We start from the raw sequence: 14,347 nt of genomic DNA on the forward strand, positions 1-14,347 counted from the left end.
CCAGCAGCTAGACAACGCATTAGAAATAAAGAACACTGCCCAAAGAAACATCCAAACAGTTTGCAGCTATCTGGCACCAACTCCTGGCACTTTCTGCAGTAGCTGATAAATTTATATCAAAGGTTCAAAACTCTTATTAATTAGTTCCTCTGGTGGCATGTGACACCTGTCAGGGACTACTAGCGTGCAGCTCTGCTTCCCTCCAAAGAAAACAATTCTGCTCGTGTGTTAATTCTCAGCTTGGTAACTTGTGTTGCTAAAAACATTGCCAAGCAGACTACACAACTGCTAGTTATTGAACTGATTGAGACTTTCTATCCTGCAGCATCAGAGAAAGGATAAAAACAAGCCACACACAAAAAAAAGCTGTTCTTTTTTCTGAGCTGTTCTCTTTTTGGAGGCAGATGTTCTGCAACGTCAGTGACACTCTTCAGGTTATTTTCATTTTCCTCTTTGTGATACCTCAAAGAGAGAGGAAAGGGAGCAGTAGCTGCCACCATGACCAATGCTTGTCTTACACAAAAACAGAGCCAGTCACCCTCTAGAAATACTGAGTCTTTCTGTGTTTGTTACAGCAAAGTGCTGCACACAGTTCAGTTTAAAGACCATTTAACTATCAACTTGCAGCAAACACCCACAATGCAGACATGATCCAGCCTGGCTAAGCCTGAACTATGCACACAAATTCACCCATCACAACTACCTATTCCAACCCTCATCCAGCAGAAGCCTCTGAAAATGACACCCATTCCTGTGAGCTAACCCATCTGGTACCTTAACAGACAAAACCAAAGGATGCCATCTCCAGAAACAAACTCTTTTGCTTTCTATATCTCCTGACCCAAGGAAGATGCCCAAGATGACTAGCCAGAATAATATCTCCAGTGAACATGCTTGAATTTCCCCTATGTACATAAACACAAACTAGAGCCAGATAAACAAGAATACTTGCAGATGTCAGACAGTCACATGTTAATTCAAGGACTTGCTCTGTGAATCTGGGGGAGAATGGCACTTCACCATATGGCAGGAATAGAGAGCTTCAGAAAGCTGGCGATGCTTTAGATATCTGGTGACCTGGATGCACCACAAGGACTATCACAGTTGCCTAGAAACATCCCTTGCTCATAAATTCCATGTGTTAACTCCAAGCTTCTAGAGAAGTATATTCTCCAACTACTAAGAAAATTCATCACGGTCTTGCAACAGAATTTTGTGGCATTTAGGACTGCAAACGACCTCAGCCATTGGGTTGTGCCTTCAGCCACCACGGGAGGTGACAGCCCTCAGCTGCTTCCAGAACAGTTTAGGATTTCTGTGCTCTACTACTGTTACTGGAAGGCACTCACAGAATCCTGATGGCTAGGAGTATTTTTTTTTCCTAGTTTCTAGACCAAAAACTTATTCTTAACCAGTTTACTTAGAATTGCATGCAGATATTTCTTTGATTGCAAACAAGAAGGAAAAATAGTTTTCAAAGCTGCTGTTCCATGAAAGATGCCAACTAGCATGTCAGTTTTATGCAGGCTCAAAACATACCCTGTACTTTCCAACATTAAAGAAACGTAACTGAGCATACTAAGCAGCACAACAAGGCAATGGAAGGCAGGAAGCTCAGAGCTGCAACTGCCTGCTGCATTTACCCAATAGGAGAGCATCTAAGAGGACATTTCTTCCTTTTATGCAATAAACAGCAACAGAATACCTCTATCCCAGGAGGATGCGCCAGTCCCAGTCCCACTAGATGGCACTAATTTACTCTAGGTAGCTTTCCTTCAACATTTAATTGGAGAGGGCTACAAATCTCAGTTGAATCACACAAATTGTATCACAGCTTTCCCAACACATTCCCTTGAAGACAGTGACCTACCAATGCCAGTGCGGAGCATGACGGACGGAGACTTGGGGGGGTAGGGAGGGAATTTGAAGCACCAACCTGGGAGGGAATGTAGTATCTGAGATTAATATTGCAACCAAGACTTGCTGCAACATAGTAGAGTCATGCTAATTCATATCAACGGTTGGCTGATCTATTGCAAATTAGCAAGTATATCAATATATATTGTGTAATGCACTTTAACAGTTTACTGACCAACACGAGGTAACACTGCACAGTAACAGGGCAAAACACCCGGCAAAGAGCTTTGCTTAAAGCGTGCTCTCCAAGAAATGAGGACTTATCACTTGGATTTGTTTTAGTAACAGAATGATTTGTTAACATTCACCTGAACAAAGTAAGGGTGCAAACTGCTTCCAGACTAGACACACAGAAAATAATTTAGCCTTGCTTTCCTATATCCTTTAAAAGTTATTCCTTTAAAAGGAGCAGTTCCTAACGTTTTTCAAGAGCACTGAGTATGTTGGCACTCTTTTAAACAAAGGCAGTCTCTGTGATTTTAAGTCTTAAGAAAGTTGTTTGACTTTATTTATACTCTACCTACACTGGGAGGAAGAAGCAAGAACAGATGAGAAAGTACATTAAAAGTTGTAACGTTGTATAAAACATCCTTCAAGATCATAACTACATTACAGAGCATAAACTTGTAAAAGCCCTGAGATCAGAAGTCTTAAGAGTGGGAAAAAGATCAAAAAAGCCCACATTCCTACTTCAGTAACTGAAAGTTTCTCGTTAATGACTTCAGTGTTAATCACCCTCACTACACTGCTTCAAAACTGGATCTTTTACTTCTTCATGCTCTCTTCCAAGACTTAACCTTGTCTGAGTTCCGGCTGAAGTACATAAAGAAAAAGTATGCACTCAAACTAAACCAATTTAAAGCTCTGGTTTACTATCAGTTTTTTCTAATGCAGATCTACAAAGTTTCTTTCCAAAACAATGCTAAGAAGCTTCCAAAAGTTCCACTGCAAAGATGCTGTTTTACCTTCCACCTTTCCGCCGTTCAAAACTCAGCACCTTCATGAAAAATAAACTCCTTATCACTGACCTAGTTTAAAATGAGTTCTGCCACCATTTCATTGCTCAGAGAGGAAATCAATTTAGCACTACCAACAACATCTGGAGAGCTAATAACTTAATGCTAGCACGTCCAGCAGCCACACAATGTTGTTGTTAGGTGTCTCACCTAAGAAAACCAGCTACTGGGTAGTTCTGAAGTTGTATGTGAGGACAAAGATGGGATTTACCAGCAGGCTGTGGATCACTGATAGGGGAAAGTTTACCTTCAAGTACTTTTGGGTGTGTTTCATGCAACCAAGAAAGTAGGCAATTTCAACACGTTGTACCCAGAAAGAACTGCGTGTACAAATTCCTGAAAATATTCAGCCTGGTTACATGCTGTATTAAACACAATCAACTTGAAACTGTATCCAACAAGGGGCCAAATCCAATTCCCAAATGCGTACTTGGAGAAAGGAAGAGACAGGTAAGATTCCCAAAGACAAAGCCGTCCTTTTTTAGTGGAGTGCAAGCTGCCTTAAGATGGAGCAACTCCTGAGAACTCATTTGGAACCCCGAATCTTCCGTACAACACTGCATCTGCTCATAGAGATCCCATTTTCATTCCTCTTCAACATACTTCAGACAAATCAGCAGTCAAAACAGAGCTATGGATACAAACGCATCCTGCTAGCAAAGCAAAATTAGCAAGGGGGGGAGGAAGAAAAGAAAGCAGTGCAGGGTGTCATGCCTTTCACTGAAGGTATCTGTACTCACCTTAGCAACACCAACTCCAGTAAACCTGGCCTCCAGTAGTTCCTGCCTTCGTGGGTCCAGGCTATGCAATTCTTCCATCATTTCTGCTGCTGTGGGAGAATAATGTTCAGATTATGCAATGCAAGGAAAGGAGAGATTTAAGATCCCGTGCCACTGACAAGACTCACAAGTGCCTGTTTTCATAACCACGTAGAGAGCATTTTCTTGCAAGAGAAATATGAGATTGCCATGCAATAACAGCATGATTTTGTCACCATATCACTGTACGTAAACCACAACCCTGATGGAGAGGTTCATCTTCTCTCTGTAGCACCAGCCATTTCAAGATCTCTTAATCCAAGAAACCAATTATGTCACATTCTCCCACTGGATGCTTTATTAAAAGGAAAACACAGGACCAGAGCGTTATGACTAAAGGCTTCACAGCTTCCCATCCATCCTGCACGACTGGGAGAAAAAAGCAAAGATCCTCATCCCAGAATTTATTTTTGGCCAACCCCTAAAACAGAAGGTCTCCCAAAACTCCAGATTTCACTGACAACAGCTCTGCTTCTTCCAAGCACGGAAAGGGATTGTCAGAGGAAAATGATGCATGTTTACATCTCTCTGTTACGAAGTACTGGATACCCCCAGCTGCATCTCTACACTGGATGCACCCGGGGTACCTCTCAGCAATCTGATGCCATGGATGCCATCACTTGAGAGGTTCAGAAACAACCGACCAAACAAGCACGGCTGTGTGAAGAGGTGAAGAATCATAAAACGTAAAATGCAGACACTGAACTATGAAAAAAAAAAAAAAAAGAAAAAGAAAAAAAAGAAAAAAAAAAAAGGGATGAATTTCAATTTTCATTTTGACTGCGAATCGCATCTTCCCAAATGCACCAATCAAGTCCATCATTTCCAGAAATGTCTGTTCCAGTTTCATTTCCCAGACGAAGGTAAGGGAAAAAAAAAAAGGGACAGAAGATAAAGATTTGCTGTATAAAGAAGCGCATGTGAGGAGGAAAGTTCCTGAAGGGCAGCAAGTGCCCTCTAGATCAGGCAGCATACAGTTGTTCCTTTTATTAACTGTCCATTTTGTCCCTGCTGTTTCCTCCAAATGCTGCAGCTCTAAGTTACAGAGGGCTGAGTGAATCAATCATTCACAAGCGCTCTCCCCAACCAGCAACGAGCCTCAACAACCAAACGCAGTCACCACAGAACCCCATTTCTACTATTTGCTCCAACAAAGCTATCAGCCTAGTTTTCAAAACAGGAAATCTGTGCAGTGAGGAAAATGACAGGCGAGCCCTAAAGGTGTTCAAGAGCTCTGTTCTCCTTTATGGGGATGGAACAGCGGGGATGCCGGGCTGGGGAAGGGGCAGCCCGGCTGGGAAGGGGTCGCACCAAACCGCCCCCAGCCCTGAGCCCCTCTGCCCGCAGGGGTCTGGGGAAAGCCCTCCTCCACCCACCCACCCATCCATCCATCCCTGGTGGCAGCGGATGGCATCCCCTCCCTGCCCTCCTCCCGACAGCTCTTAGGGGCGACGCGCGGCCCCTCTCTCCAAACACGGGCACGCGTTGTTCGAGCAGCCTGCCCAGCCGCTGCACCGCCTCGGCCTGCCTCCTCCCGTCACCGCCTCGCTGCCAGGCCGGAGATCTAAAGGCCGTGCCCACCTCTTCACCTCCTCACCGCGCTCCCCCAGGGCCGTCCCCGTTCTTACCCTTCCCCCCCCACCCCCCTTCCCCATATACACCCCAACACCCCACCGGGGCCTCGCGTCGATCCGAACACCCGCGGCCCAGGCCTCGCTCCGCCGCCTCGGGGCACGCACAGGCCGCGGCCCTTCCGCCTGACCCCGGCCCGGCCCCGCCGCGGCCAGCAGCGGCCAGCGCTCCGCCGCCACCCCGCCCTCCCTCCCCCCGGTGGTCGCCGCCCGCCGCCCCCTCCGCCCCCACGGCCCACGGAAGGTGGGGGATCCCCACCGCCCCCCCCTCTCTTCTTCCTCCTCCTCCTCCCTCCTCCTCCTCCTCCTTCCCCAGGCTTCTCTCACCTGGCGCTGCTGCTCGTGCCGCCGCCCCGCCGCTCCTCTCCCCTCCCGCCCGGGCCCGGCGCTCCCCGGGCACCGCTCGGATCCCGCCGCCGGGGGCAGGAGGAGGAGGAGGAGGAGGAGGAGGAAGAGGGAGGGAGGGAACCTGCTGCTGCGGCGGCGGCAGAGGCACGGGCGGGAGGGGGAGGCCAGGGGCGGCTCCGCGGCCTCTCGTGAGCCGCCGCTGCGGGTGCCCGGGGGAGAAGGGCGGAGGGGAAGGGAACGGCGGCGGAACGGGGCGTGGGGGGTGGGGGGGGTGGAAGGCGGGGGCGAACCTCGGTTCGGGTGGCGGAGCGGGGACGGAGCTAGGCCGCGGATCCCCGGCCTCGCGTAGAAGCCTCGGCCGAGCGCGGCGCGCGAAGGCCGGCAGAGGTGGCGAGGCCTCGCGGCAGGACAAAGGCCCGAGGGAGGGCTCGGCGGGTGCGGCGCCCGGGCAGGTGGCGGGGGGGGGGGGGGGTTCGTTGGGGGGGGGGGGGAGGGGGTGGCGACGGAGACCCTTCGCTCGGCGGGGGCGGCGCGGTGCGGGCAGGTGCGGGGCCGGTGCTCCCCCTCCCACCCCTCCCCCTCCCGCGGCGTTCGGCCCGGCCCGGCCCGGATCGATTGGTGCACACACAGTGGTGAAAGCGCGCGGCGTCTCGCGAGATTTGCACGGCGGCGAGAGGGCGGAGGGGGGGGTGGGGGGGAGGGCAGGTCAGCGCGGGAGGGGGGAAGGGGGGAAGGGGGGGGGGGGGGGGGGCAGGTCAGCTGGGGGCGTGGCCTCGAGTGGGACGGGGGCGGGGCTTAAGGAGAGGGAGGGGCCGCAGCCCGGGCCTGGGGTGGGGGGGCAGCAGGTACGGAGGGGTGGGGGGAGGGGCGGGGCGGGGCTGGGGGCGGCCTATGGGGGTCAGGGTCGGCTGTGGGGTCAGCAGGCTCAATGCGGGGGGTGGGCGGGGCTGGGGGTCAGGACAGCCCTAGAGGCGTTTGTCCCTCCTTAGGGGTGACCTGATCCCCCAAACCCCCTCCCAAAGGTGTCCTTAGAGAGAGTTGGGGGGGGTCTGTGAGGGTATGTCCCCATCCTCCCCAGTCAGCAGTGACCCCATTCCCCGGAGCAGCTCCATCCCCTGGGCTGAAGGCATGCCGTTGCCCCCCGGCCCTGCTCTCCCCCCTTCATCACCCCCGCAGCCTCCCAGGATCGTGGTGTAATCCTAAATGCAGCCCCCCCCCAGGATCCAGGCTGCCCCTCGCATCCCTTTCCTTGGGGCTGACGGAGCCATCAGACACAGCCCGGCGGTTCTGCGCTCGCTGCTGCCTTTCTAAGGCCAAGACGATGCGATTGGAAAATAAAAAAAAAAAAAAGGAGGGGGGAGGGGGGGGGAGAAGACGAGAAAGAAGAGAATCGAAATGCAGAAAGCTCTTCCAGAGGCGGCGTGGCAGCGCGGTCGCCCCTTTGGCTGCCGGTGCAACCTGCTCGCCTGCAAGGCTGAATCAGCTTTCTGAAAAGCGAGCGAGAAGGAGGAGGACTGACAAAAAAAAAAATTAAAAAATAGGAAAAAAAAAAAAAGCAGCACGTCGGGAAGTGGCCAGGCCTGTCCGAGGGGAGGCAGGCGCGGATCAGTGATGGGATCTGCACTGGGTTGGGGTGTCAGAGCCCAAAACCGAGCACCCAAAGCAAAGCCCATCCGACAGCGGGAGAGGGGTGAAGGGGAACTGCTGAGCTTCAGCCCCCGGGGGGGGGGGATACCACCGTTCCTGCAGCACCATGGAGGGGAAGCTCTGTTATTTTGCACTCATTCATTTATCGTGCTCCGAGCCCGGCGTTATTCGTTAACTCCGTGTTGCAAATGGCTTTCCGAGGCGCCTGCCTCATCTCACGAGCTGGGTTTCCTGTACTTTAATCTGCTTTTTTTTTCTTCTTCTTTTTTCTGTAGAAGAGCCACTCCAGCTTCAGCTCCTACTGCGTGATTCACGTTTTCAGCACAGCCAGCAGTAGGAATTTGTTAAAGAAATAAATAAACGACCTGCTTTCCCTCTCCCCCCCCCCCCCAAAAAAAAGAGGAGACATTTTAGGGTAAATATTCTAAATTAGTTGCTAAACTAATCACAGCGCTTTAGGGGAGCGCTAATTAGTACCACTTGCAGTTAGCATGGTTCAAAAGGATGAATACATTTCATTTGTTTTCATTTGATTTTGGGTGGAGGCAGGAGATGCTTTGGGGGGCTGTTGGACCCATGAAAGGATCCCAGCACTCAGGGCTGAGCTTTGAACGGGGCAGTTTGTGATCTCAGAGCACTGAACAGGAACCCAGATGCTGCACTGCTGAATCCAGCGCTCTGTGCCTCATCTTTGTGTGCTGGAGGAGCTGGGGGTCGTTTTGGTGGGGACCCTGGGAGGCTGAAGGCTCCTGGATACCTGGAGCACGTATTTCAAACACAAACGTTTTCTCCAACACAGTCGGAGCCGTGGGTGGTTACTTCAGCAATAAGCTGAGGTTACACCACCCTCCTGTGCCTTGCCAAAAGGGTTGGGATATGCATCGTAGAGCCCCATCTCTGCTGCAAAGCCAAATGCTGTCCTCCCCAAATTATCTTCCACGTAACATCTGCAGCCACAGCTCCTTTCCAAGACACCAAACCAGCTCCCGTAGGATGAGGCAGCTCGCCCTTCTGTGCTGTTGAGAGGAAAGGAATCAACAGGTAACCGCATTTATGGCCGTGGGCAGAAATTCTGGAGATTTCCTCTCAGAGCATCGTGTGCTGTCAGCAAAGCGCCCGGTAGGTATGGGGGACAGACGAGCTCACGAGCTTCTGCAAGAGGCCAGCGATGGGACTTTTCCCCATCAGAGCCTCTAAATCGGAGATCCTGGAAGTTTTCCTGCTGTATTCCATCACAGCACCACTCGGAGCAGAGGTGCACCATCCCCATGCAGCGTTTCCTTTCTTATTGCACAAGCCTGTGTGCCCTGGCACAGCAATGGGATCCAATGTAAAAATGGATTTGTTGATGATAAGACACAGTTCAGCTCGGGTCTTGGTTATGGCATTCTTTCCCATAGGACTTAATACCTCAGATTCAGACTCAGCAGAGTCTGATGGTGGTTTGTTTGTTTGTTTTTTGTTTTCTAAACAAAAATCTGTTTCCTAAAGAAGAAAAACTGAACGTATTGAGATGTCCTTGCATGGAAAAGCTGTTTGTGACTTCGTTTGAGCAGGGAAAGGTTTGGTGATTCAAAGTGGTTGGGATGTGGAAGAATTTAAACACGTTGTATAAGAAAATATCCAATTCAATCTGAAGCTCTAGCATCAAACATGAAGATACTACTTTTAAGAACATATAAACATAATAAAACAGTTGGAAAATGAAGTCTGGTTATCTCAAGCTGCAGTATTCAGTGGATTTGGAGTATTTGGATCTCTAAGAATCCTCATGCAATAAACCTTCCATTCTTCACGCAGTAAACCTGCACGGCACACAAACACTCCTCACTTTTCCCCCATTTCCACGTGAGATGCTGCAGCTCCGACACACCGGTCCGTTTAGAGGAGCTGCTTTGAAAGCTGGCGGGCAGGGTGGCTCTGAGCAATGCAGGACGTACAGGGCTGACCAAATATTATCTCATCCGTGGGGGCAAGCCAGCCCTCCTACACCCTCATCTGTGCCAGATCCCTCTCATACAGCATCCTGCTCTCCAGGTCTGCCATCAGCCAGCAGCAAAGCTTCCCGCTGCATCCCCCCGTGGCAGCACTCCCGTTTTCTCTCCCTGGATGTCAGCAATATCTTTGGCATGTTACGCTTCTATCACGGTTTGGAAGAACTACTCGGCTGCCGCAGCCATTTTGTCACTGAATTCAACTGGAGCTTCCTCCAGCCAGTACCGTGCTTAGCAAAAAGGAGAGCAAAACCTTTACAGCGCTGCTGTGCTCTGAACCAATGTTAGATTTGGCAAAAATGTGCTGAGATTTAAGAGATACGGCAACGCAGCGTCTAACAAGTTCTTTGTCATGAATTTTGAAGATAAAATATCTGAAGGTTGTTATCTTTTTTTTTTTTTTGTGTGTGTGTTATCAGTGCTTTGCCTTTGCTTTCCAGGCTTGTAAAAGATTCTAACTGCATTTTTCCTCGTGTTTCTGTACAGCCGTGAGGTGTAGGAATGCACTGACATAACGTAACACACAGAAAAAGGAGAGCTGAGATCCCTCTGCGATAGCAGCAATCCAGGACCCGAGGAAAGCACCAAATTGCCTCAACCTTTAAAGCATGAAAGCTGTCATCGGTGATCTCAAATCTGGAAATTTTACAGCTGTTGAGATGGAAAAATACAAAATCAGTTCACTCAACAGGTTTCTTATGGATTTAGCACTGGGGGATGATCTCACCTCGAGGCATCACATCCAGAAGAGGCCAAGCCCTGCCTGCAGAGCAGGCTGTCCTACCACACTGCAACTGGAGAGTTTGTCAGACACAGGGCATTCAAAACAGCTCACCCCTGCACGGATTCTCTAGTATGTAGTAAGGCTCCAGCACAGCCCTTCCCTCGCTAGGAAAGTTAAAAGGGTCTCTTCTCATTTTCATTAGACGGGGAGAAAGCTGCTCCAAGATAACATGCCATCACCTGACTCCTTCCTGAGGCCATTGGGAGCCTCCGCCCTCCCACACAATGGAGTTTATCTAGGAGGTTTTTCCTGCCCCTCCCTCTGTCTACACCTTCAGGTATCCCATTAGGGAGGCTCTGATACCCGAACCCAGTAGGAAAGCATCCAGCTCACACAATCTCCACGCTTGCAGCAAGCAGAGCACAACCTCAGAGCAGTGCCTGAGCCAAGGCAGCGCGTGTCCTGCCTGCCTGGAGGAAGCACCCCAGCCAAAACTCACAGGTAGGATACGAATACCTCCGTGATCACTGTTCACTTCCCCAAAGCACATGGCATCAGTGAAATCCATTGTTTTGTTCTGCACGCCCCAGAAATGGTGTGATTTTCCTCTATGTGCAGCAAACCTTTCCCCGTCCTCATTCACTACTACTTCCTAGAATACAAGAGAATATTATTCTCTGCAGGATTCGTCCTCTGCTTCTCTTCCTCCTGTTTAAAACAGGCATAATAACACCCTACCTCACAGGGCTTTGTGAAAGCCTCTATTAAACAAACTGCTCTCAGATTTGTGTAAGAGGAAAATTAAATCAACATCCCATTGTAAAGCTGGAGTTACTGCATGCATATTTTTGGCAGTATATTCAGCCTCTATGTGTAAATACACACCAACCTTCACAACGAGGGTTGTCTCAGTAGGGAAGAAGTCACTACAGAAGTTAAGGAAGAGTTAGATTTTGTCTTCCACGCAACCTCGATCGACTTCTTCATGTCCACCCTTGGTGATGAATACAGGAAAAATGTACAGCTGTGTAATTAAAGTAGTGAAGTGCATCTGCCTCGGTGGATCTGTCTTGAGGAGGGGGACCAAGAGCAGTGCCTGGTGCTTGGATAAAGCAGCAGTCTGAGGGGAGATCAGCCATTTTTTCCTCTAAATGAGGAAATCCATCCAATAACCCCAGAGAAGGGTGGCACCTTCTCCACCTCCAGCTGTGCAGAAGATACCCTGGTATGCCTCATGCACAGGGGTGTGAGCCTGGCCCCCACGACCCAGGACTGCAAACAGCAGCTTTCCGTTCCACATCAGCTGAAAGAGCATTTCACAAGCCAAAGGTTTGGCTTCAAATTGGCCCCAGTACTCCTCAGCCCTCAGATAAACTGAAAACCTGAGAGCTACAAGAGTCCTTCGGACTACGAAACATCAAAACAACCTGAATACAGCAATCATGCTAGCTCTCCTCCCCCAAATCAAGCTGCTGCTCACATGCTCCATGCTGCTGCTTGCAGTGAAGACTTTGGGGCTTCTGCATTGAATGAGTCAGGGTAGCAGGGTCCAAATCTCACTAGGCTGTTCTTTCTTCCTGGAAACGCCATGAGCCAACAGGCTGGCAGCTCCAGGCACATGCTAGCAATCTCTGCCATCGCTGCTTTCCAACCACAACCAGGTCCCACTCATCCAACTGTTGTCACATCTGTGTAGGGGTCAAAACCCACATTTTCAAAAGCAAAAGCCTTCTGAGGGACGACATCTCCAATCACACCCCTCACTTCTGGGCTCGGGCTCTCCATAACAAAGGTAGCTGTATTTCACTCAATTCAAATTAGCACTGCTGCTGCCTGCACAGATAATTTCCTGCCGTGTGTCCCACTTTCTCTGCAATACAAGCTCCCATTCTGCAAGGCAGTTAAGCGCAGGAACTTAACTGCCTTCAGCAGGAGTTGAGGACAAACTTCAGAGCTTTGCTGATTAAGCACAGAATTGACAATTCCTTTCCCTTTAGAGCCCCATGCTTCACAGGAGCCTCCTCCAAAAACTCATCCCTCCTCCCTGCACTTCTAATAATTTCTATCATGCCCTGAAAGCGTATGTGACAACATCACTAAGTAAGAACCCTACAGATAGCTGTAAAAAAAGATGTGTGCCAAGCACACACCCCTGTCTGGGAGGATGAATAGCTACAACTGCAAAAGTGATCCTGGGCATTCAACACATTCTCCCAGTACCTAAACATGCTTATTCTCTTCTAGAATGATTTTTCTGTAACATGGCACCAAATCAAAAGCAGTTGCGCTGCTCAGACTGACTAATAAAGTCCAGTTGGCTGAACTGGAACAAAGAAGAGATCTCTTCCCATCCCTGCATGACTCAGTTTCCCTACATCCATCTTTACAGAGATGGAGGGATGCTCACCAAATCACTCAAGGTGACCCTGCTGCCTCGTCTCCATCAGCAATCTCACTTCCAGGCACTAGAACCTGTGCGTATCTCATTTGTGCTCAGGAAAAACAGTTGTTTGGTTCCGTGATTCCTGTAGGGAATCACTGCAAAGCATCCAAAGGCTCTTCCCAATGCCGACAACAGAAAGAAAGCTCACTCAGCTTTGGTTACGATGCAGTGACAGAAGCCACAGGCATGCACAGAGGTTAATTCTACTCACACCTCTTTCATTGAAAACAATCAGGTTTCATTTATCCTGGAGCTCTGCAAGTAACTACACAACCAGAAATGGTGGTGACATAACCTGAGATGGCGGAGCCAAAGCATTTGGAAGATGATTGTGCCTGCTTCAGAAGCATTTGGTGATTACTTGTTGTAGCCATAAAAATCCTTAAGGGTGACTGCTGTCTCCTGCATCCCTGTGCTGTCAGGGAAGCTCTAACGTTCACTGGAATTTGCAGCGTATTTATTTTTGAAGTGAGGATATCAGAAGCACTCTCAGATTCCTGCTCTCTTTGTCTTGTCCTGCTCTCTTGTCTTTGTCCCCTTCTGCCCCCCAGCTTCCAGAGCTCACCTGTGAAATCTGGATGCTGTGGGAGGAAACACATACCCGAGGAGGCAGCGTGTTCCTTGCTATTTGCTGGAACCCTCAGCATCACAGCTGGATTGAAGCCCTTCTGAAGGTTTTGTTCAGGCTCAGCCCAAGTCGTGGGCGCAACGCCACAATCCCTACACGAAAGCGCTATGCAAAGGGTCAGAATCGGTGATGATAAGATTCCCTTCCAGCCAAAACAATCTACAAACATCCAATGAAACCCACCATCCTCTGGCAAGAGCCAGGACCAGATTTTCTGAAGTACAACAATGTCTGGCTCCAGAATCACAGGGGCAGTGCCTCTGAAGAGCAATGAAATCATCTCTTCTGCCTGGGAGGTTTGACGAGCCATGCTGGCAATGCCTGTCAGCTACAGACCACAAGGCTGGAGCACTGGGAACAAAACTTGAGCAGATGTGTTCAGAATTGCTTTAAAATTAATGTCACACTGCTTAGAAGATTAAAAAAAAAAAAAAAAAAACAACCAGTGAAATGTAGTGAAAGTAAACTCAAGAAATCTTTGCATGCGCTAGAAACACATTGTGCAACCCAGCCTGCTCAGCAGGCTCAAAGTGGGAATGGCAGAAGCTGCTGCAAGTCAGGACCGAGGTACCTGAGCAGAGTGGTGTGGGAGGCAAGGCCTGGAGTTGCAGGAGTGTAGCAGCTACAGAGAGAATGGGAGTTGACAGACATTCATACATGAAGCTCAGATGGCATCTGTCTGTAGGAGGCCTGGCTCAACTCAAGGCCATTAACTTGCTGCTCTCTGAACAGCACCGTAAGGACTGAAAGCAGAAGCCTGTTGGCCCAGCGTGGTTTGTGTTCAATGACTGCTTAAATATTACAGCAGAATGAAGAACGTTGAGAAAGGTGCAGAGCTACTTGAATGGCTGCAGGCTGACAGGGCTGCAAGTTTTTGCATGAAGCCCAAGTCAAAACCAGGCAGACAACTGGGATGTAGCCTTCAAAGTAGAAAGAAATAAATTGCTGGTCTTCATTTCTTCCCTTTCAGGAGTTTGAACTTAAAGGGGAGTCCGTCAACTTTAAATAAATCCTGTTCATAATTAAAAACATATTTTCCTGTGCTGCATATAAGCCCCTGGATAATTAATAAGGCATTTTTCAAACTACTTTAATTCACACTAATTAAGCTGCTTGTTTACCCCAATTTTTCTTCCAGGGGGTTAAAGCAATCCCAGGAGGTGGCCTCCCCTCCAGGGACC

At 49.5% G+C, this 14,347-nt stretch overlaps 1 protein-coding gene across 8 annotated transcripts in view; it reads right to left on the minus strand.

Moving 5' to 3' along the window:
- Positions 1-5,918, minus strand: part of TLK2 (tousled like kinase 2) — a 43,610-nt gene extending 37,692 nt beyond the window's left edge. For 3 of the 8 annotated variants that reach the window (XM_052699489.1, XM_052699497.1, XM_052699496.1), the window contains exons 1-2: positions 3,674-3,762; positions 1,871-1,936 (exon numbers count right to left, since the gene is read on the minus strand). In XM_052699489.1, the coding sequence (XP_052555449.1) occupies positions 1,871-1,936; positions 3,674-3,754 (147 nt within the window). In that variant the 5' untranslated portion in view covers positions 3,755-3,762. Of the gene's footprint in view, positions 1-1,870; positions 1,937-3,673; positions 4,324-5,425; positions 5,444-5,709 lie in introns of those variants that run through there. The other 5 variants (XM_052699491.1, XM_052699492.1, XM_052699494.1 and 2 more) reach the window with 5 other exon arrangements.
- Between the last annotated feature and the right edge of the window lie 8,429 nt (positions 5,919-14,347).

The sequence above is a fragment of the Tympanuchus pallidicinctus genome, unplaced genomic scaffold (genome assembly GCF_026119805.1).
Source record: "Tympanuchus pallidicinctus isolate F22 unplaced genomic scaffold, pur_lepc_1.0 scaffold37, whole genome shotgun sequence".
Taxonomy (NCBI): domain Eukaryota; kingdom Metazoa; phylum Chordata; class Aves; order Galliformes; family Phasianidae; genus Tympanuchus; species Tympanuchus pallidicinctus.